The following is a 22909-nucleotide window of genomic DNA, read 5'->3' as shown; positions in this document are numbered from 1 at the left end:
GAAAACTACTTATTGGTGTGGCGAGGTACTGTTATACGGCCTCACTTTCAGTAGGCATGTAGAGCAGGGACCTACAGGAAGAGCCTCAAGTTATCATATCTCAGCAATATCCATCAATTAATAAAAGGATCAGCGATTGGTACTATTTACCACGTGTTCTGTTGGTATCTGGGTCAATAGACCTCTAACATACACTGTGAAGTGAAAGCGCCTAAATTAATGCGGTGTTTCAGGGAAACGGCATCCTAATTTGAAGTGCTTATGAATGCCCCCACCCCTGACACTGCAGAAAAAGCTGGCAGATGATTTTCAGATGCAGCATAGTGAGTAGTGCGTATTTGAGATTGCACATAAGAATGGAACAAATTACTGTGTGGTTCAGTAAAGAGCAACTTACCCAGCATCTAACCCTTGCTTATGAATAATTAAGCTGTCAGCAGTGCGAAGAACCACCTTACTAGGAATGTCATATGCAGCACGACAACACTGATTTAACTGTGGACCACAGTTTTTCCACACAAAATAGAAAAGTGTTCACATATGTAGCGCAGTGTATCATTTTATTGGAAAACCATGTGTTCAAATCTCCAGTTTGCCGAGCCACTTATTACACTGTGGTTAGCCCGCAGATTATGCAGAGGATCTTGCAATCAAAATGGAAAGTATTTATAAAAAAAAAATTGTCACTAATAATTGAAAATATTGACGTCATTGTACAGTTTTGAAAAACATTCTTTCCTTTTCTTCCAGTACTCTGTTTTTTCCTGTTTCACATTTACAAACCATGCTTTACAGCCAACTATGGGTGGAGCATGAAGGTAGGCACTCATAAATGCAAAGCCAAGTGGCTTTGTTATTTGACATAAGAGTCTAGAATGCACTCTGGTTTCCCTGCCTTTGACTCATGTACATTGCACCATGTGTACAGTTTTGCTCTCCTGCAGCAGCCTCTCTTCCTAAATGGACAATTCTGATGGGATACCCGTCTAGAATGTGCGGATGTGGACCCCAAAACAGTCTAAAACGTATCATGATCATCACTGACAGATATTGGTGACTGACACCCACAAATGTTGCTTTTGGTGCCTTGACACCTCATCACAAGAAGTAGTGTTCTTATTGCTCTAAAATGAATCAAAAGCTGATTCTTGACCGCAGTGGCTAGCTAGCTTTCGCTGAACTCAAGTAGTCCTGGAAGCAGTTCTGTTTGCAGTATAAGGTTCAGACGGATGTGCAGCAATGCTGATGTTGAGATTGCTGTGAATGGAGGTCCACGAATTCAGGTGAGTTGCACAAATAAAAAATGTAAGCATGGTTCCCTGACGTCCTGACACTGAGTCATGCTACGCTCTGGATACTTCCAGGCTGCGATCCTCGCCTCGAAGCGGGTTCTAGAGCTGCTTCCACTCTAGCTCATCCCAATCCTGCAAACAGCTGCAGCAAAGTAGATGTGTCCTCTGAAAGCCATAGCCAAAATGATTGGTATGCCTATTGGAGTGCCTTCATGTTCCACAGATAGCAGCCTTTCAGACGCCAGTCAGTGGATCCTTCACCGACTGCTCCACTACACCGTTCCCAAAGTACAGCCCCTTCAAGCATGGTGCTGTGACCAATGCCATCGGCATAAGCCTAAACACTGGCCCAGATTCTAGGTCTGAAAGCCTTATCGGATTCAGAAGCTCAACCTCTAATACCTGCCATATGAAACCATTAAGACTGTGAGCAGGATCATATTTGTGAACAGGACAACATTTTTGATGACCTACAGGATGTTAGTGGGTTGGACATATCCCATGACATTGTCTTATCCTACCAAACCTCATGGCTACGGAAGAGACTGCATCCTTTGCCACAGTGATTAGGAGGGTGTTGGAAGTTCTAAACCCCACCCTACTGATGCAGGAGGTCAAAACCGATGTGCTAATGAGTCCCTAATTCTGCAACTACTACTCAAGAATCACTACTGCCCTTTTATGAGGCATTTTTTTTTATACTGATGAACATCTGGGCAAAACCAGTATCTTGCCTTTCAGGAAATAGGCATAGGGCAAGACGACATAGGCCTGCTCCTGAGAATCCAGATTTTCTATTGCAACATAACACCCCAGAGAGCTTGGTGGTGCAGTCGACTTCCACCCTTCTGAATCCCAGTTCTTTCACCACCATCCCTCCTTGCAGGTAATCTAAGAAGGAGGACGGGGGGCTTGTGTAAGGCCACTGCTAGCTCTCTAATTCTTGCTTAGGCTGTTCTGCAGTTTCCTCCACAACCATTTCTTTTTTTGAGACTTCAGAAGTGGATTTCAGCAGAGACCGTGTCAATACCTACCACAGTAGGCCTCCCATCTGGCAATGTTCATTTCCTCAAGGAGCAATGCACTACCCATACCACAGTTCCTCCCCCTGCATTTGCCACAAAACCTCTTCAATGTATCCCTGATGGGACATAATAGTCCAGTAGGAGGTAAAGTCACTTTACACCTTCCTGGATCATTACCTTGTCGACTTTCCATGCACCGCTTCATCACTCAGAGCAAGAACTGCTCCACTGCCTTTACCCTAAGAGGGTGGTATGCGTTTTTGTAGACCGCACCAGACCAATGCGTAGTGCAGATTTTGTAACACAGATACCCCCTGCTCTTTCTATAAAATACTCCTGGACATGCCTCCTGCACGACATCTCCTGGAGGTCCATGTGTTGATACTCTGCAGAGAAGTTCACTCTCTCTTGGCCAAGGCAGCAATAAAGGAGGGTGTTGGCATAAGAGGTTGGGCATGGCTGCTACTCCTGTTAGTTTCTGGGGCCCACAAAAGGATGGAGGACTTCATCCTATACTAGATCTTAACCCTCTGACTTTCTCCATCTTGAAGGACAAAATCAAGATGCTCACCCTGGCCCTAGTCCTTGCTACTCTGGATCCATCAGACTGGATGATAGCGCTGGATTTGCACGCCGCGTATTTTCACATTTTTGTCCTGTAGACCCACAGACGTTACCTATGGTTCCAATTGCTGCAAGCACTTTCAGTTCTCTGTGCTTGCCTTTGGTCTTAACAGTGCACCTCTAGTGTTCACAAAGGGGATGGTTGTGGTTGCAGATTTTCCCATACTGTACTGGCTGCTGAAGCCAAGTTCTCTTCAAACAGTTGCAAACCACCTCCCGGTGACTGTGGGCCTGTTGACATTGTTGTGTTTTACCATCAATGTGCTCAAATCATACTTCGCTGCTTTGCAGAGACTACACTTCATTGGGGCCATACTGGATATGGTGGTTTTCCCAGCTATTCCTCTCCCTCAGCAAGTTTAACCTTTGACCTGTATCTCTGAGAGCAGTGCTGAGGCTTCTGGGCCTCTTGTCCTGCTGCATCCTGCTTGTGGACCATGCCAGGTGTCACATATGGGCACAGTAGTGGGATCTGAAGTCTTGATGGGCTCAATACCAAGTCAACCTATCCGTCTCCAGGCAGCCCCCTCTCTGTACCCTACCCAGAGCCAATGATCATGAAGGATACATTGTTGCTGAGTTGGGGACAGTATCTGGGATAGGTGGAGATCGGAGGACTCTGGTCTCTGACATAGGTCACAGCCACATCAAGTTGTTGGGGGTGATGTGCTTGGCACTGAAAGCTTTTCTCCCGACAATCAAGGGACAACCGGTGCTGATTCTCATGGACAACGCAACAGCCATATGGTATTGCAACGTGGGGTTGGGGGTTTTGTGCCTGGCCCTATGTGTCTCTGGAAGTGGCTGAACGCTCATGGCTTCTCCCTGACAGCCCAGGGCCTGGCAGTATGTTTAAACCCTGCCAACATAGCCTAGCCAGTCACAAATGGCATTAGACTCAAAGGTGCTACATGGCATATTCCAACAGTTGGAAGAACCCTAGCTCAATCTGTATGCAGCTGCAGAGAACTTGGAGTGTCCTACGTTTTACTTGTAGGAGCTTCCAAGGCAGTCCTCCCTCAGTCTGCTTCCATCAACATTGGGTGTCGGGACACCTGTATGCCTTTCTGTATGCCTTTCTGTCCCTCTCCCCTCACCCCCTCATCAGAAGATCATCAGGAGAGACCTGGCCCAACTCTTCCTAGTGGCTTCAGACTGGGTGAGGTGAGTGTTGAATGCAGAACTTCTGGCTGTATCCATTTGTCCTCCGATCTAGCTGACCTTTGGAAGGATCTTCTGTCGTAGCCCTGAATGCACAGTTATCAGATGTTCTCCTGCTTTGTTTGTCCTTAGCCCAGCAAGGCATTGCTGTGGCAACAGTTAAAGGAAAGCCAAACAAGTTGAGAGGTAACCTTTGTTTCCCTGATCAGTTGTCTCTTTTCATGTAACCTGTTATTGGCAGAACATGTGGAAGAACCGCTTCAGAAAAAGCATCACACCTTTTGTGATGCTTCAGTAGGACCTTAATTTGGTACTCATATACTTGATATGTACTCCCTTCGAACTTATACACAGTTGACTTTTTTACTGCCTACTATCAAAATGGCATTTCTCAAACGTGTTTTCTCACTGATTGTAGCATCTGGATCGATTAAATGCCCTTTTGGGTGCCTGCGCCCTTCTCGGGCCTACTGTGACACACTCATTTATCGGACTCCATTTTGATTCTGCCCACGCCACGTTTCCCTGTACCGACCAACACTCTGCAACCTCTGCCTCTCTCCAGATCATAAGGAAGAAACCTGCGAGGCGTGCCGATCCTCACGCTCAAAGAAGAGACTGCAGGATCAGAGCGCGTCGGCTGGAGATGGCATCAAAGCCGACAGAACAAATCCCCAACATTTTTGGTGATGAACAGGCACAGACTGCAGTTTCCATCGCAGACTCTGATTTCGACTGTGACTCAGATGGAGGAGAGCCAAGTTTTTTCTGCAGCCCGGTATGTGAATGCACCAGCCCCTTCCCTTCACCAAAAACAGTTTTAAAAGTCAGCACAGAAGGCCTTGGGTCCACCATTGCTTCTTGGCCATGGTCCGACCCGAAAATTGCAACTTCACAACTGGCCCTCAAGTTTGTTGTCAAAAAAGGCCAAAATGCACTGGACCGAACATACTGCCATCAAGATCGATTCGTAAGATGGAATCTTCCACGTCGGAACCGAAACTATCTACCACCTTGGAGCCGAAGCATCCAAGCTCCTCTTCACAGCCGAAGCATCCAAGCTCCTCTTCAGAGCCGAAAACTTCCATCTGCTTCACAGACCACATTTTTGTCCCGTTTAAAGCAGTCTGTAACCATGCTTTCAGAGCATACATTTGTGAGAAGTAAATCTCTTCTATCTCCAGAGAAGTCAACAGACATTAGGCCCATTCTTGAGGTCATGGACCATAAACAGAGGAAAATACAAATCCAAAAGGACCCAGGGAAAAGTAATGCCTCTCCTCCTATGACCAAGAGGAAACTAATTCCAAGAAGGTTTGAAATCTGGCCCTTCACAGGCGAAAATATTTAAGCACAAGGAGAAGCAAAAGACAGTGCATCAGCCTTCTCCATTGCATTCACCTTTCCTTCCTACTTCACCACCTGACACTCCAACACCACCTTTACCCACACAGTGTTCTGCACAATCTCTTGTCTCCTCACACAGGGGTTATATGGGTGACAATCCTTAGAATATGGACCTATGGAATATGTACGATTCTGACCCAATTCCATCTAATGACCCTGACCTGTATTCCACAAGGCCATCTCCACCTGAATACACCACAGACTATAATCAGGTCATTGCTACAGCAGCCACTTACCACAATCTGCAGCTGCACTCTGAACCTATAGAGGATGATTTATTATTCAACACCCTATCCTCTACACATCAGCAGTACCAATGTTTGCAAACAAAGTAGGGCCTCTTTTCTGCCAAAAGTGGTTATGCCCTTTCATGAACGCCAATCCATCACCTTGCCTACGTTTTATGCACACCCACATCTTTCCGAAGAAGGGGAAAGAGACTACTGCCTGAACCCAAAAAGAGCACTGGTGTTTTACCTTGATTGCACAAAAGAGTTCCTGGTGGATGATAAACTGTGTTGGTTATGTGGATGTGAAAAAAGGTTGGGCAGTGCAGAAGAGGACCGTTTCCAGACTGTTTGTTCTCTGTATTAAGATCAGCTACACACTGGCCAAAAGGCAACCCACTGGTTTGGGTGCTCATTCTACCCGAGCTAAAGCTGCGACCACTGCGTTAGCACGTGGAGTTCCAGTCCTTGGCATCTGTCAAGTGGCAACGTGGGCATCTCTGCACATGTTTATTAAACACTACTGCCTGGACAGTCAGGTCCATAGATATGGACATTTTGCCCGTTCGGTCCTGCAGGACTTTCTCGTTTGAACTTGGTTCACAGGTCATCCTCCCGGGATGGTATTGCTTGGGTATCTACTCAAAGGCAAGGAATCTGCAGCTAGAAATCTCTGACAAGTTACTGACCCGTGATAACACCTTGTCTGGTAGAGACTATCTGGTGGCAGATTCCTTACTGAAACCCATCCTCCCCGCTTTGCGAACTGATTTCTAAGGGCAGGGACGTCCCTTTCAGGGCCTTAGTTTAGATGCATTAGTAGTCAGATTCTTTATAGCTCTTCATTTGAGGTGTGGAAAGTTGGGAAAAGAAACAGATGTCAGCGTACCATGTGGCACCTATATAGGAAATGTGACGACGTATCTGGTGCAGCAAACGACTGATGTGGGGCCAATCAGTGCCACCTAACTGCATGCAGGGCTCCTGCTTTTGAAAATCTGTCTCCACTCTGATGCCTGGGGGAAGCTCAAAGGTAAGGAGTCTGCAACTAGATAGCATCCCTACCAGATAAGGCATTTCCAAAGGTAAATAACTTGTTCACTGTGTCTCAACGTTTAACAGCGATGTTTCCACCTTTCATTATGCCTGCCCTTCTTGAATGATGCTCTTTGAGAGTACTCATAGATAGTGATTGAACTTTTGGTAGAGGGGAGACCCTCTTCTTGCTCCTCTGATTTTCTGCTAACCAGGACTCCTGCTTGTCTGCACAGTTCCTCTCTCCATTGAAAATCCACACCCTGTCCTTCAGAATGCAAATAGAAAAGTTCCAGCAGTGTACACATCGGTAAGGTAAATGAGTATCCACCAGGCAAACGAGACACCGGCACTGAGTCTGTTTTTGACATTTTCTTTACACATGCAGAAAATTAGTCAAAAAGATGGGAATGTTGTCAAATTTTTTATTTTATTTCAAGGGAGATTCCCCTGAAAGAAAACTTGGATTACAGGTCAGAAATTGTTTCTTAATTTTAATTAAGTCGATTTGGAAATGTTTAACTTTATTATTTTTGTTAACAGTAATTTCTGATGGATACAACTACCTGTGGATTCCTCACCTGATGAATACTCCCATGGCGCCAGCATTTGACGGAAATCTTCTTACTAGTCTCTGCACGTCGACGAGGACGTCACTTTAGCCCACGCGACGCCGTCTGACGTCATACAGGCAATAAGAAGTCCTCGCCGACGTGCCGATGACAGTTCCCTTTTTTCCGTGCATTCGAAACGGTTATCTTCGAGGGAGTTACTGTTACCTTCGTGGTTACAGTGTATTGTCTGCTGCGTAGTCTTCTCTGCGGTAACAATGTCTCAGAGGAAGTCGGGTTTCAAGCCCTGTCGAGAGTGTGGGGGCAAGATGTCAGTTACAGATCCTCACTCCGACTGTCTATGGTGTTTGAGCTCCGACCACGACGTCTCGACTTGCGATTCATGTCAACACATGAATCCGAAGGCCCTCAAAGAGCGCGAGGCCAAGTTATTCATGGCAAAGTCAAAGAAGAAGGAGAAACATCATAAGAAGTCTTCTTCGCCAAGGTCTCACCGGCGTCATCGAGACTCCCGGCGCCGTAGAGACTCACGACGCCACTCCAGCAAGGAGTCTCGTTCGAGGTCACCTTCGGCTCGGCGTCGGAGGACTTGGGAGGTCAGCCCCACGGTCACGCCGCATCCATCGACGCCGTTGCCCTCTCCGGCGTCACCGACTTCACCTGGTCAGGCGTCAGTGATTGAGGTGGTGCAGCCTCTTGTGTTTTCTCCGGCGTCGCAGACGTCGAGGCCGGCGTCGGGGTCGCCCTCGATCCAGGCACCCCAGTATCCGGTTTTTCCCACTCCTGGAGCCGATAGTACCGCGTTTCTTAATGCGATGTATACCATCTTTCAGCAGATGGCTCCAGGAGCTGCTCCGGCTGGTCCTTCGGGGCCCTTGGCCTTTTCGTTGGGTGATCCTGCGCCTCTTCGGCCGGCACCCTTTATGCCCTTTCTCCCTTTTGGGAATGTGGGCTCGGCGCCGGTGCCGGCGTCGGTGGCCGCTCAGGTGGCTTCGGATGTTTCGGCCCCGGAGGTTGCCCCTCCGTCGAAGTCAGGATTTTGCCCTGTGACTCCGGTTGGTCCATCGGCTCCTGCCTCGGCGCCGAAGCTGCCTGTGGCGCCGGACGCGGCGTCAGATGCTTCTGGAGATCGGCGCCGTTCTTCGACGTCGGCGGAGGCCATGTCGACTCCGCGTATCGAGGAGAGACTTCATTCGAGGAGGCGTGCTCTCCGTCTTTTAGAAGAGCAAGAGTACCAGCGAGTCCTAGAGGAGGGAGAGATTGAGGACTCTGGAGACGGACTGCATGGTCTGGATACAGCCAGTGGGCTGGACACTTCCCCTGAGTGGGACCTTTCATCTCCAGGGGAATATACGGAGGAGGCTGCTTCCTTTCATGCTGTGGTGAGGAAGGCAGCGAGCTTTTTGGACCTGCCTTTGCCGGTGGCAGAGGCAAAGCAGAATTTGCTGACAGAGGTATTGCATCCGGCCTCTGCTGCAGCTGAGCCTCTCTTGCCATTTAATGAGGCTTTGCTGGATCCGGTGTTGGAGGTGTGGAAGAAGCCGGTGTCTTCCTCGGCCGTTCATAGGGCTGTGGCCAGGAGGTATCGAGCTGCACCATCTGACCCTGGCTTTCTCTCTAGACACCCTACGCCGGAGAGCTTGGTGGTGCAAGCCTCCTGTTCCTCAAAGTCAGCGCCTGGTTCCTTCCCGACGGTGCCTGGAGACAGAGACTCCAAGAAACTGGATGCGCAGTCCAAGAAAATATTTTCGTCATGCAGTTTGGCGTTGAAGGCCACCAACGCCACGTGCATTCTGGGGAGGTACATCCATGCGCTGATGGATGATATTTCGTCTTCATTCACGGAGCTTCCCCAGGGTCTTTTGGATGTGGTCTCGGACGCCCAGGCTGCCGCGACCCAGATTATCCAGTCTGGGCTGGACACGACCGACTCGGTGGCCAGGGCGATGGGCACGGCTGTGGTGGCAAGAAGACAGGCCTGGCTCCGAAACTCAGGGTTCTCTGCGGATGTGCAGTCGACCCTGCTGGACCTCCCGTTTGATGGGGACAGACTGTTTGGAGCCAAGGCAGATTCAGCCTTGGAACGATTTAAGGAGAGCAGAGCCACAGCCAAATCGTTAGGACTGCAAGCTCCTTCTTCCTCTGCCTCTTCTAGAGTTTTCAGGAGGTTTCGGGGATTTGGGCGTGGCTCTTATTCCTCTTCCTTTCGGGGGAGGTTCCAGCAACCCGCCTCTTCCCTCCCCTATAGGTCATTTAGAGGGAGGGGGAGGGGTGGGGTCCGTACCAGAGGAGCCTCTCAACAGCACTCTGCCTCTTCCTCGTCCTCTGGAGGGGTGCAGCAGGGGAAGCAGCCTTAGGCTTCCACCGTCTCCCACTCACTCCTCTCTTGTAGGGGGAAGATTACAGCGTTTTCTCCACAAGTGGAAGTCTATCACAACGGACACTTGGGTTCTCGGCATTGTGGGAAAAGGCTACGCCCTTCCCTTTCGGGAGTTCCCGCCCCTCATCCCGCCCCGCCCATCTTATTGTTCAGAAGAACACCTCCTGTTGCTAGAACAGGAGGTTCAAGTCCTCCTTTCAAAGGGCGCGGTAGAGTTGGTCCCAGAGCAGGAAAAGGGTCGAGGTTGTTACTCAAGATACTTCCTGATTCCCAAAAAGGATGGTCAGTTGAGACCAATCCTGGATCTGAGGATCTTGAATTGGTTCCTCAAACAGGAAAAGTTCAAGATGCTGACCCTAGCACAGGTGCTTTTGGCGTTGAACAAGGAAGATTGGATGGTGTCTGTCGACTTGCAGGATGCTTACTTTCATATCCCGATACTCAAGTCGCACAGGAAGTATCTCCGGTTTGTGGTAGGGTCGCAGCATTATCAGTTTGCGGTCCTCCCGTTTGGTCTTACTTCAGCACCTCGAGTCTTCACAAAGGTGATGTCAGTGGTTGCGGCGGAGCTCAGAAGGAGGGGGATAGCAGTATTCCCTTACTTGGACGACTGGTTGATCAAAGCCAAGTCCCCGGAGCTTGTGTCGCATCATCTGCAGTCAACAACCCAGTTGTTGTTCGACCTGGGCTTTTCGGTGAACGTGCCCAAATCTCACCTGGAGCCCTCTCAGCGCCTCCTGTTCATAGGGGCAGTACTGGATACAACATTGAGTCGAGCCTTTCCTCCGCCTCAGCGGATTCAAGATATTCAGGAATTGGTTCCAATGTTTCGAAATGGAGCGGTAGTTCCAGTCCTCAAGGTCCTTCGTCTGCTCGGTCTGTTCGCCTCCTGCATTCTGTTGGTCACGCATGCTCGCTGGCACATGAGGGCTCTTCAGTGGTGCCTCCGAAGGCAGTGGTCTCAACACAAGGGAGATTTAGAAGGTACTGTCAAGATCTCCAGAGATGCTGCTGTGGAATTGAAGTGGTGGATTGCGGGCAACAATCTTTCACAGGGGAAGCCGTTCGCGCAGTCGCCACCAGTGGCCACGGTAATAACGGATGCCTCCACCCTAGGATGGGGAGCTCATCTGGGGGATCTGGAGATCAAAGGGCTTTGGTCTCCAGAGGAACAGGTGTTTCATATCAATCTGTTGGAGTTACGGGCTGTACGTTTGGCTCTCAAGGCCTTCCTCCCATCCCTTCGTGGTCAGTCGGTACAGGTCCTGACGGACAATACTACCACGATGTGGTACATAAACAAACAGGGAGGAGTAGGGTCGTACCTTCTCTGCAGAGAAGCTCTTCGGCTATGGTCCTGGGCAAAGGACCATCAGATTTGCTTGGTGGCAAATCATCTGGCCGGGGTCTTGAATGTACGTGCGGACAGTCTCAGTCGCCAATTCTCGGCAGACCACGAGTGGCGTCTCCATCCAGATCAAGTCTGTTTAATCTTCCAGATGTGGGGGTTTCCTCGGATAGATCTGTTTGCCACTCGGGAGAACGCGCATTGCCCGTTATTCTGCAGCCTCCAGTATCCGATGCAGGGAGCGTTGGGAGACGCGTTTCAGATAACCTGGTGCGACCAGTTGCTTTACGCGTTTCCCCCCATACCCTTGATTCCTCGAGTATTGAGGAAAATTCGCCAAGACCGGGCCCAAGTCATCTTAATAGCTCCGGATTGGCCAAGGAGGGTATGGTACTCCGACCTTCTCCAACTCTCACTGTGCCCTCCGCTCCGTCTCCCTCTCAGGGCAGACCTCCTCTCGCAGTCGCAGGGGCAGGTTTTACACCCCAACCTCCAGAGTCTGCACCTACATGCTTGGAGATTGAACGGGGCAACCTGAGTTCCTTCTCTCTCCCGCCTGATGTAGTGGATGTTATCTTAGCGGCCAGGCGACACTCCACTAAATCTATCTACGCTAATAGGTGGTCTAAATTTGTTATGTGGTGTGGAGAGAGACAGATGGATCCCTTACATGCTCATCTGTCACATGTTTTGTCTTTTGCACTGTCTCTAGCGCAGAAAGGTTGTGCAGTAGCTACCATTAAGGGTTATTTGTCGGCCTTGTCAGCCTTCATTTGTCTTCCAGACCAACCATCGTTATTTAAATCCCCTATTGTTCTCAGATTCTTGAAAGGTCTTCTGAATCAATATCCTCCAAAACCATTCGTTATGCCTCAATGGGATTTGTCCTTGGTCCTGACTTTCCTTATGGGGTCCCCTTTTGAGCCTATGCATTCTCGCCCCTTAAGGTATTTGGTTATTAAAACAGTATTCCTGGTAGCTATAACATCTGCAAGGAGAGTGAGTGAGTTGCAGGCCTTATCAGTTAAACCCCCTTATATAACGTTTTATGGGGATAAGGTGGTGTTGAGGACCAAGGCTGCTTTCCTTCCGAAGGTTGTTTCACCCTTCCATTTGGCTCAGACAATCACTTTGTCCACGTTTTATCCTCCGCCTCATCCTTCAAAGGAGGAAGAAAGACTACATCGCCTGGACCCAAAAAGGGCGTTGAGCTTCTATATCGACAGAATGAAGGATATCAGGCTGGAGGATCAGCTGTTTGTCGGATACGTGGGCAAGAGGAGAGGAAAGGCAGTCCACAAGAGAACACTCTCCAGGTGGGTTGTTCTTTGCATTAAAATCTGTTACTCTTTGGCAAAGAAGGATCCGCCTGAGGGCATTAGAGCTCACTCCACCAGAGCTAAGTCGGCCTCTTCGGCCTTGGCCAGGGGTGTTCCTGTGGTTGACATCTGCAAGGCCGCAACTTGGTCGTCCCTTCACACTTTTGTGAAACATTACTGTTTGGACTCTGAGGTCAGAAGGGACGGTCATTTTGCACGGTCAGTGCTGCAGGATTTCTTGGTTTGACCATTTAGGCACCCACCGCCGGGCGTGGTACTGCTTTGGGACTCTATTCATCAGGTGAGGAATCCACAGGTAGTTGTATCCATCAGAAGAACGAGTTACTTACCTTCGGTAACGACTTTTCTGGTGGATACATTAGCTACCTGTGGATTCCTCACGGTCCCACCCGCCTCCCCGTTGCCTTTTTGGTCTCTCCAAGCAATCCTTGAGTGTGCTCCTTTTGGTATTCAAAGTTGCAATACATTTTGCATGTATGATATTTGTATATATGTGTATATTTATATATAAATCTATATATATATTGGGTATATACATGGTTCGTATGTATAAATATATTTATTTGTTTAAAAAAAAAAAAAAAAAAAAGTTATATTAAATCTATAGCTATTTTATTGCAATGTTGTGTGATTTACAATATTAAGAGATGTTGCTTTGCTCTTTCATTGCATTGGGTTATTATTATTATTCTCATGCACGTAAAAAATGTTGGTACTGTCATCGGCACGTCGGCGAGGACTTCTTATTGCCTGTATGACGTCAGACGGCGTCGCGTGGGCTAAAGTGACGTCCTCGTCGACGTGCAGAGACTAGTAAGAAGATTTCCGTCAAATGCTGGCGCCATGGGAGTATTCATCAGGTGAGGAATCCACAGGTAGCTAATGTATCCACCAGAAAAGTCGTTACCGAAGGTAAGTAACTCGTTCTTTTGGTGTTTCTGTCCATGGACTGCATGCAGCTCCTCTGCAGAAATCAGTGAGTCTTGTACCGAGCTGCTGAAGGACTCCTCAAGGAAACCTTCAGTTATAAGGCATTAGAATGTTTAGACATGATTGTCAGCCAAAGATTGTAACAAGACTGAACCCTCTTTCCCTAGAGCTTACACATTTCAGTTTATTCAACACAGGTTAAAATTTCTTCATGAGCTACCACATTAAATAACCTCTTGTGCTCACCTAATCTGCTCTTTAGAGACCCTGTTAGATTTAGATTCCATAGCCAGCCAATCATTTGACTCTGCACAGGTACAGCCATTGTGCTGATTGAGTTATCATATGCCTAAATAAAATATCAGTCTTTGTTGACTTTATTTTTCAGTCTCGCATCATGAATTTCTTTTTTTCTTTCACCTCTGTTTCCATCACTCTTTCTTTTGTCACTATTGACTTTCTCTCACCATTTTTCTCTCTTCCTCACTCCTGTTTTTATCTGGTTTCCCTTCATCCCTGCATGGTCTCATCTTAGATCCACAGTCCTCTTTCCTACACCGTTCTCTTCCTGACCTCCACCTCGCACCAGTAGAATGTTTTCCTATGATCCTGCTTTCAGTAGTAATAGTGGCAAGGACAGGGTGTAGGCTTGCAGCTGTAAAGCTTACAGCCACCTGCGCCGTTGTATCTGTGCAGGCAACACTTTTAAAGAGCAAGCAGGCAGTACTGATAAAACATTTATTAATTACAGTGACCTCAGTTTAGGATTAACATTAATCATTAACATGTTTATTAAAAATTGAAGCATAACTTCCTTGCTAAATGTTTGTCTGACTGCACAGTGTAGTTTATTGAAAAGTGTGACTTGAATTAGAATATCATTATTACAGGGCTCACATATGTGACCAAGTGAGAGGTAGTGCCACCAAAGTTCCTTGCATTGAATGCAAAGTGAAATCACCCCATTTTGCAGCATCTAAAGTGTTGGTTTCTTATGTTGTTGCCCGTAGAATGTCTGATGCCAGATTGGAGATGATGGAAGAGGTTGTATGGCTCCATGAGAGTAGACTCTGCATTAGAAAACTAAAGCTTGGAACAATACTGATTTCATAGTAGAATATAGAGACATGAAATTATTATCTTCATTAATGTAAGTTGATTTGTTTCTAAAAGTATAAAAGCATTAAGATTGGTTATGCATTTTTTTTTTCATTTAGTGAAAGTTGGTCTGCGCCATCCAGATCCAGTCGTAGAAACCAGCTCTTTGTCTAGTGTAACACCCCCTGATGTCTGGTTCCAAACTTCGGTACCTGAAGAAACAATTGATCATGGCTGGCTGTCTGCATTGCAGCTAGAAGCAGTGACCTATGCAGCTCAGGTATCTAACACTAACATAATACAAAAGAATGTATCATGCTTTCTCTAGAAATTAGCCCTTTCTTATTTCTTGTATGAATATTGTCCATTATTGAATACTCGCAACTGATATCCATAAACTTAGATCCCAGAATACTTTTATGAGAGATGGGCTTGATAAACATTTAAAGTATAGCCATCTGAAGTGAAGACAGCCGTCATTTTTTATGATACTTACTACACCTTACAAATGTTAATGCTTAATCTTTACAGTTTTCATTGTTGTTGAGATTGACAGCACTGCAGCAATGCATTTCCCTTTCAAGCATGTAGAACTGAATGTGTTTGTGGAAGGGAATAGTCAATCTGAGACTGGTCTTTTGTGAGCACTATCTTCTGCCAAGCATACCAAATCGGGAGGCTGTGAGCTCTTCATACACCCCAAGGACAAAGACAAATAGGTGATGACTGGCCATGTTTGTTTTACTCGTCCGCTTCAGGACCTGGAAAATGTCACACATCAGCATTTTCACAACCTCTGAGTTGTTAAAATGCTGCAACTTAGCTTTCAAATTTCCAGATACATGATCTATAGGAAATATTCTTTTGATAATCATAGAGGTCATTTTGTCTGTATTTTCCTCAGGGTACCCTACATCTCCAAATGCTTTCCAAAATGAGACATTATTAGACATTATTCCTGTTGGGTTGGACTTGGCAAGGGAATGGCACCTGGATCTGCTTCAGCTCTCGCTGCAGCCACTAAGAAGGCTCTTGTGAATGGGGGACCTTCTCACCTGAATGTTGGGCATGATCGTCCTTTCTGTGCTGTCATCCCTGTGCTTGAATTCCTGGGGTTCTGAGTTTACCAGGTGACTAGGTTAAGATCCTGTAAAATTTTCAACTAAATCATCATTGGCGTTCAGGTTGAAAAGCCTACAGTAATAGGTGTGCCTAAGTCTTATAAGATTAACTCTTATGACGGACACCTCCCTTCATGGATGGGAGGGACTCTTCTGTGATGAAAATAGTTTATTATATGACTTGGTTGTGCAACCTTGCCGTGTAATAAACTCGCCAACCTGGCTTTGGTCCAGTCAGGCTTGTTTGCAAACTGTAGATCAGCATTGGGTCGCTGTGGCTTTGAGCAGTGAGGCTTTAACAAAGGAACATATCTGAAGTATAAACATTGGAATAAGAAAGAAACATGACAAAGAAAATCTGACACCAGTTTATAAAATAAAAAACGGGTCTTAATTTTATGCATTTTTAGACACCAAGATTAATAAACTCCACCATAGGGTTCAAGATATATAATCACCAAGTAGTCTTCAGTCCAGTTCCAGGTTCTGTAGGTCAACTTCCATAGGCTTCAGTTGAGTGGTCCTGTTCTTAGGGATGCTGATTCGTTGACAGGGCTTTTCCTGGGGCATCTACTCGGTTCACTGTGGAGCAGCTACTTCACTCACAGTGGGGCAACTTTGGCCTCCGGGGGTCAATGTCCCTCAAAGTCCACTTGAAGTACAGCCATTAAACCAGTTACCACTGGTGTACTGATTTCTGGTTACAGAGAAACCAATGGTTCCCTTTAACTGGCGATAACCCTCAACTTTGGCTACCAAACTGCACTCTCCCATGCCAAGCAGACTCCAGTGCAACTTTTAAGGGTTGGAGGCTTGATCTCCCAGGCTACACTTCGGATCAGGTAATCGTGGCTAACAAGTCACCATGGCAGGTTTCTTTGTGGCCCTGTAGCTGTAACAGGAAGTCTGATAACTGTTTCTTGGCGTCCCTTCTTCTGTCTGAGGCTCAAGGACGACTCTTTCTTGAGCAGAGCACAACAGGCACTGTCCTTTCTTTGCTAGCCCAGTGAGGAGCAGGTGCAGCCTTTTCTGGTTCCAGGTTAAAAAGATGTAGCTGTTTTACATGTGCTCTAATTACACCTGCTGTGAAGTGTCAGTCCACTCTTCCGTACAGTGGTGGTCTGGGTGCCAGTTAGGCCACCTTTATGCCTGGATCCTGCCCATGGGGGTTACAGTGACTTCTAGCTAATGGGCTATCTGGTCGCCCTTCCCCCACCTGATGACAACGTCCTGCAATGTATGGCATCTAACTATGCTACAATGCAATATTGTATGTGTAGAAAGCTGACTCTATAGATAGTGCTCTAAAATGAAGTACACTGTGTAGAGAGTCTAGTGGATCCCCAATTGGTATTGCAGAGGCAAAAGTAGATAGAACTCCATGCTCTGTTTCTGGTAGTGTGTACAAGCAGTTAAGCTTATCAGAGAATAATACTAAGCATTTGGTGTACTCACAGAGGCAGTAAATGAGAGAGACACTCAAAAAATAAATCAGAGGCCAATTTAGAAAAATCTTTTTATTTTTGAAACCCAAAAACTTTGTGATATCAGGTAAGCAGACTTTTAAGCATAAATACTTTGCAGTTTCAGAAATCAACACTTAGTGCAATTTTTAGAGTTCTCTCAATGTTATCCTGTGGAAGAAAAACAATGTTCAGATCAAATAGGGTTAACAGCAACTTGTGAGGTCGAGCTCATGGAGTAACGGTATGGACTGGGCACTGATCAGAACCACAACAAGAAGTGCCCCAGCAGTCACTGGGGTAGTCGAGTGCAGAGGTACAGTAAGGCATCAGGTGCCCAGTGGTTCTCTATGGGGTTGGACCTTGTGACAAACAGGCTGCAGGTTCTGGCTAGGAAGCTAGTCAGGGACAGCAGGCAGGTAAGTAGTAGATTTGGGGTGCTCAGGGTGTGGGTGCACCTTTGGTCCTCTTCTGTGCCCAAGGGGGTACGGATACAGGGGTGTCTTTAGGTGTCGGGTTTTCATGTATGGGAGCACTTGCGGTCAGGTGAGGCTGCAGGCTTCGCGGAGTCCAGCAGTGGTGGACTCAAGCTCTTAGGAGCTGGAGGACATCGTTGGCACCGATAACCCGCATCAGCTGGGGTCCATAGACACAGGTGCAGTAGTTGCTGGATGTGTTGCATTTTCTTTCACCACAAGCCTGTGGTAAGGGAGGCTTGAGTGAAGACACCGCAGGTGTCTCGAGTGAGACCACACTGGACTTGGTCTCTGGGCAGTTGGGGACCCGCGTTGGCACTGGTGGTTGACTTCAACGTGGAACTTTAGGTGCGGAGGTCACTTCAGGTGTCTGGTTTCTGGGGTCCAGCAGCTACAGAGTCTTTTCTTTGGAGTTTCTTCTTGCAGGGCAAGTCCGCTGCCCATGGGAAACTTGAGTCTTTAATGTAGGCCGAACGAGCTGGCTTCTTGTGCGGGGTTCTTTGGGGTCAGCAGGCAGTCCGGTGTGGCCAGCTGCTTCTTCTTTTCCTTGTTTGCGAGTGCAACTCTTCTTTGTCCAGGTCTTCTTAGATTGTGGAAGTCTGAGTCCTAGGGTTCATGGGTGCCACCTAAATACTTAATTTAGGGTTGTTACAGGGTGTGCCAGGCAGTATCTGATGGGCTGACCACCTTTAGGGTGACTAAACCCTTCTTATGACCACTTCCGCTGGGAAGTGAGCATAACCCTAACCACAGTGGCCTGTCTCCTTCCAAAGAAGATGGAGGAATTTGAAAAGTAGTGTCCACTTCAGCTTGTCCACTTTAGGGGTGGGACCGGCATTAAGAGGGCACTCCTCCTAATTTAAATATTTTTCATACCTGTGCTGCCGCCATTTGTGGGGTCAGGACAGGTGGGTTGGTCGCTTCTGCCATTTGTAGAGACCTGGGTTGCATTACAAAGGCGGCAAGGTCTTTGAAGCTTCCTGCCCTGGAATGTCCATCCTGCCTAGGAGAGGTCCTCACATCTCCGCCCAGTGCAGGCTTTTGTCTCAGGCCCTCGAGAGCGTTGCCTGTCACCTTGCGGGGCCAGAAACCCGTCTGTGGTGGCTGAACTGGTCATGATCAGTCAGTCGAAACACTAGTAGTTGGTAAATTTTGAGGGGGCACCTCTAAGTTGCCCTCTGTGTGCATTTTTTTTAAATAAATCCATCTCTGGGGCCATCAAGGGTTCTGAGATGTTCGATACCAAACATCCCAGGATTCAGAAAAGCTATCATGTAGCTGGGAACTCTTAATGACCAGTGTACAGCACATGCATTTAAAATGGCTTCCCTGTCCACTTACTATTCTCAGAATCGGTAGAGACATAGCAGGGGCATATCTCACCATGCAGATATACCATCACACGTGCTTGGATGCACCCTACCTTGCACATGCAGTCATAGGGGACCTGGCACACAAGGGTGTGTGACAGGTAGTGTTTTCAATTTGCCATGCACCAACGCATTCAGTCTGTAATGGCAGCACTGTGTGGGTTTGGCGAGGGGTCCCTGAGGGTGGCGCTGCTGGTGCTGCAGCCCTCAGATCTTCCTTGGTATCCCAGACCCTAGGTACCAGTGATACCATTTCCTAGGGACTTACAGTGGTAGCTTAAGAGTTTGCCAATTGTGCAAAACAACTGTGCAGTTTTGGGGAGAGATGTGGCACTGGGGCCCTGTTTGGCAGGGGCCCAATGTAGTAACAGTCAAAGCCACATCCGAAACCAGGCAAAAAGTGGGGGCTAACCATGTTGAAAAGGGTGCGTTCCTACAATGCCTACTCCCAAGATGGTAGGGCTACTCTCAAGAGGTGTGAAGCTCAGCAGCCCACTCCAGGTGTGGCTGCCTAGGAGCTACGTGCCCAGTGGAAATCTGATTTGGCAATTGCTTCCCCCTCTCTGTCCCAGATGTCAACCTGTCTATCAGAACAAAAGAGCAGCCCTCGTGTGTCCCACATTTGCCTTTGACAGGCGGCTTCCTCTTTGAAGCTCGCCTTTTGAGCTTGCACCCTGTTTGGACCTCATGCCTGGGAGGGGTGACACATCTTCAAACGGCAGCCCCTTTGTGTTCCTTCCCTTCCTGAGATTCGTTCACGCCTCCCTCCAGGAGAGCAGAAGTCTGTCTTGTGGCCGGCAATCTTGAACTGTCACTGGAAGGCTCTAGTCCAGAGTGGCAACTTTATACATCTGCCATTTACTTAAGTTACATTAACTTTGACTTGACCATTACGCCTGTTTAATGCAATAAATCTTTTGATAACATGAAGTGCCAACTTCAGTAGTCCTAGTAACATGTTAGCACAACTGATTAGTCAGCATGTAACCCTGTACTCGCCACAGGGGCTACTGGCAGTTTAACAGTAAAAATGATCATTTCAGGTTTTTGTTAGAATATGTAAAAACAAGTTTTATTTTTTTGTTAAGATACAGCACCCTGCCTTAAGGCTTGACAGGCATGTCTTAGGGGTGACTTGTATCTATTCAAAACGAAGATCTGGACTTTTTAATTATTTTAAATGGCTGTTTTGAATTAGCAGCTCAAACTGCTTTGCCAGCCAGCAATGGTAGACTGGAAGCCGTGCTTTGTTTTGTCTACCTTCAGTGCTCTATTCCAGAAGGGGGCCCATAACTTACAAGCCATGGGTACGTCGGGCACTATATACTAGGAACTCTTTAAGTTAACCTATGCAATTGTGTATAACCAACTCAATTAACCTTTTTAAGGGTCAGAACACATGCAGTGAAGCTAGGGCAGCAGGGCCCAGTGCATTACAGAATAATTACACCAGTACCTAAGAGGAATCAAACAGTGGAGCAGAAAGTGGGAAGTTGCTAGGACCCTCTCACTGATTTAATCTTTCAAAGGAACTGAACCAATGTAGAGCTGCTGCACATAAGTGCCTGGATGTTCCAAGTGGGTGGCAGATGATGTAGTCAAGTCATGTGGCATTGTAAATGTTCAAGCACTTCTCTCAAACGGTAGTGGGAGGAAAAATACATTTTCTCAAGCATCATCCCTATGAATGATGAAAAATCGAAGTTATTGTTGCACAATGAAATATTTCAAGTGTGGGTATACCGTGTACATTAAAAGCCTCTGATTGTATGCAGTCATATTAAACACTGTCATATTAAATTGCCTCGTCTGGCAACATATTTCCAGGTCTTCCCTGGGTGTCCACAATCTGTTAAATATGCTATTTGGTAAGGTCTGCCTTTTCTCACCACCTTTGAGGTTTCAGAAACTATAAAGAAGGATATTGTCATTACCAAGTAAATGGGCTCTGCACAGGAGCCATAGCCATTTGAACAATGCCAGCCATGTCTGAACACCAACTCATCACAGGGTGACACTTTGCAGATACCCTATTGCAAATAACACTCTGGCGGGTGCCTCCCTTTAGGGATGGGGACCCTTCTCACTGATTGTCTTTAAGCGCAATTGGATCAATGTAGAGCCACTGCACATCAAAGGACTGGAGTAGAACGAAGCAGTGTTTTTATCACTACAAGCTTTCTAAAAAAAAAAAAAGTCTGTAAGCAAGGCTGTGCCAGTTCACCTTGTCAACAGGATTACCATGTGCTGTATTTATAAAGATGTAGCTGTTTTACACATGTTTTTTGTCTTGAATTTTTTTTATTTGCTCAACTCTTTTGAGCCACGAGGTACGATGACTCCACCCGTAGCAGGCAATGCCCGTCAGCTTCATTTAAAAAAAAAAAGTCAAGCCAAGTTTCCCATGCACAAAAGGGCCAACACCCCCTCCCCCCGACTCCCACTCGATCAGTGTTATACAATGCTACAGACACAGTGTAAAAATATTGGTGAGTTAATTCTCCACTGTTTCCTTGCTGCCACAGTTCTTGCATATTTGTAGATTTCATGGCGATTTGATGATGCTCTTGTGTTGTATGTCTTCCCACCACCTGTGTCCGCCATCATCTATCCTCATACCCGCTCAGTCTCTGAGATCCCCCTCAACCATCACCTTTTCGCACATTTCAGATGCAGTTTTCTGCAACATCAGATTCCATTGTGTCTGACCCGTTTGTGGGCCCTTTAATACCCAGCGGATTGCTATGCGGTGTTTCACGAGAAGTAGACCCAATTTTGCAAATTTGTGCTGCATGGTCCCTTGTTTGTTTCCTCAGCAGGCAGTTGTGGACAGTCGGCTCAATGTGGATTCCTGACATCCTTGCAAGTCACCCCACCATCTCTTTCCAGTATCCGGACAGTTCTGTGCATGTCCTGTAGAGTCATGTGTAGGAACGTGGCTCTTAACCTTTAGGACATATTGAGCATCTAGTGTGGTATATTTTGTGAAAGCCATACTACTAGTATTTTGTGTAGTCTATCTGGTGTCATGTAGGTCCGATGGAGGTTGTATAAGTGCGTCAGTTTGAACCTAGCGATGGTGACCACCTCTTTCACGTAGGTGTTTGTCCGGGGGTTCCCTATCTAAGGTTTCACACCTTGAGTTGTATTGGTGCCCATTTTTTATCAGTGCTTTATATATACAAGACACCTGTCTAATCCCCGCCCACCCCCAATGCAGAAGCACCTCCAATGTCTGTGACACCTGTGGGGTATCTGGGGAAACCTATCCAGATCTCCCTAGCTGGTCATACTAATTTGGGAAATTTTGGGACCGGTCCTTTGGTGACCCCAAATCTCTGTGGGCTCCTTGAATATCCAGAACCTTTCGGCTGAATGAAAGTCTCCCACAAGTAGCCAACCTCTGTTCCTTCATGTGCCTAGTTTCTTGAATTTGGTGAATGGTTAAAGCCATTGTAGAGTTATGGACCTGTTAAAAGGTGGGTGCTTCCATACCGGCTGTACTACTCACTCCCAGACTGCTACTACATGTGCAACCATTTCTGGGGCACCCTTAGGTTGTTTCAGGCCTGCATCAAGCAAACTGGCTGCATACCCTTCTCCGCTGTTCTCCCAAGGATCAGGAGCACCCAGTTTGGTTCATTATCACGCCATTTGGTGACATGCTGGAGCTGTGGTGCCATGTAGTGAATTTCTAGGTCTGTCAAATTGTCAGTCCTTCTATGTCCTCAATTTCACCACCTCCAATCGGACTCTCTTCCTCCCTCCATCCCAGACTAAGTAAGCAAAGAGGCTATCCAGCTCATGGAAATTTGCTCCCAGTATTAGGTATTTTGTATTGCATAAAGACATTTGGGCAGTAGGACCATTTTTGTAAGTGATACCCTACCCTTTATCGATAGGGGGAGCCCTGTAGGCCCCTTTCAACTTAAACATTTTGGCAGATAGTGTAGGGTTGTAGTGCTGACTTATCACAAAAAAGAGGGACAGGGAGGTTATTGGTCCAGTGTACAATCTCCCACATCTAATGAGTACAATAC

General features: G+C 47.1%; 1 protein-coding gene across 4 annotated transcripts in view; it reads left to right on the top strand.

Moving 5' to 3' along the window:
• SBNO1 (strawberry notch homolog 1) overlaps window positions 1-22909 on the top strand; it is a 1077952-nt gene that overhangs the window by 218822 nt on the left and 836221 nt on the right. For all 4 annotated transcript variants that reach the window (XM_069214997.1, XM_069214996.1, XM_069214993.1 and 1 more), the window contains one exon: window positions 14559-14719. In XM_069214997.1, the coding sequence (XP_069071098.1) occupies window positions 14559-14719 (161 nt within the window). The remainder of the gene's footprint in view (window positions 1-14558; window positions 14720-22909) is intronic.

Source organism: Pleurodeles waltl, chromosome 11 (assembly GCF_031143425.1).
Source record: "Pleurodeles waltl isolate 20211129_DDA chromosome 11, aPleWal1.hap1.20221129, whole genome shotgun sequence".
Classification (NCBI taxonomy): domain Eukaryota; kingdom Metazoa; phylum Chordata; class Amphibia; order Caudata; family Salamandridae; genus Pleurodeles; species Pleurodeles waltl.
This window is presented reverse-complemented; position numbering and strand designations above follow the sequence as displayed.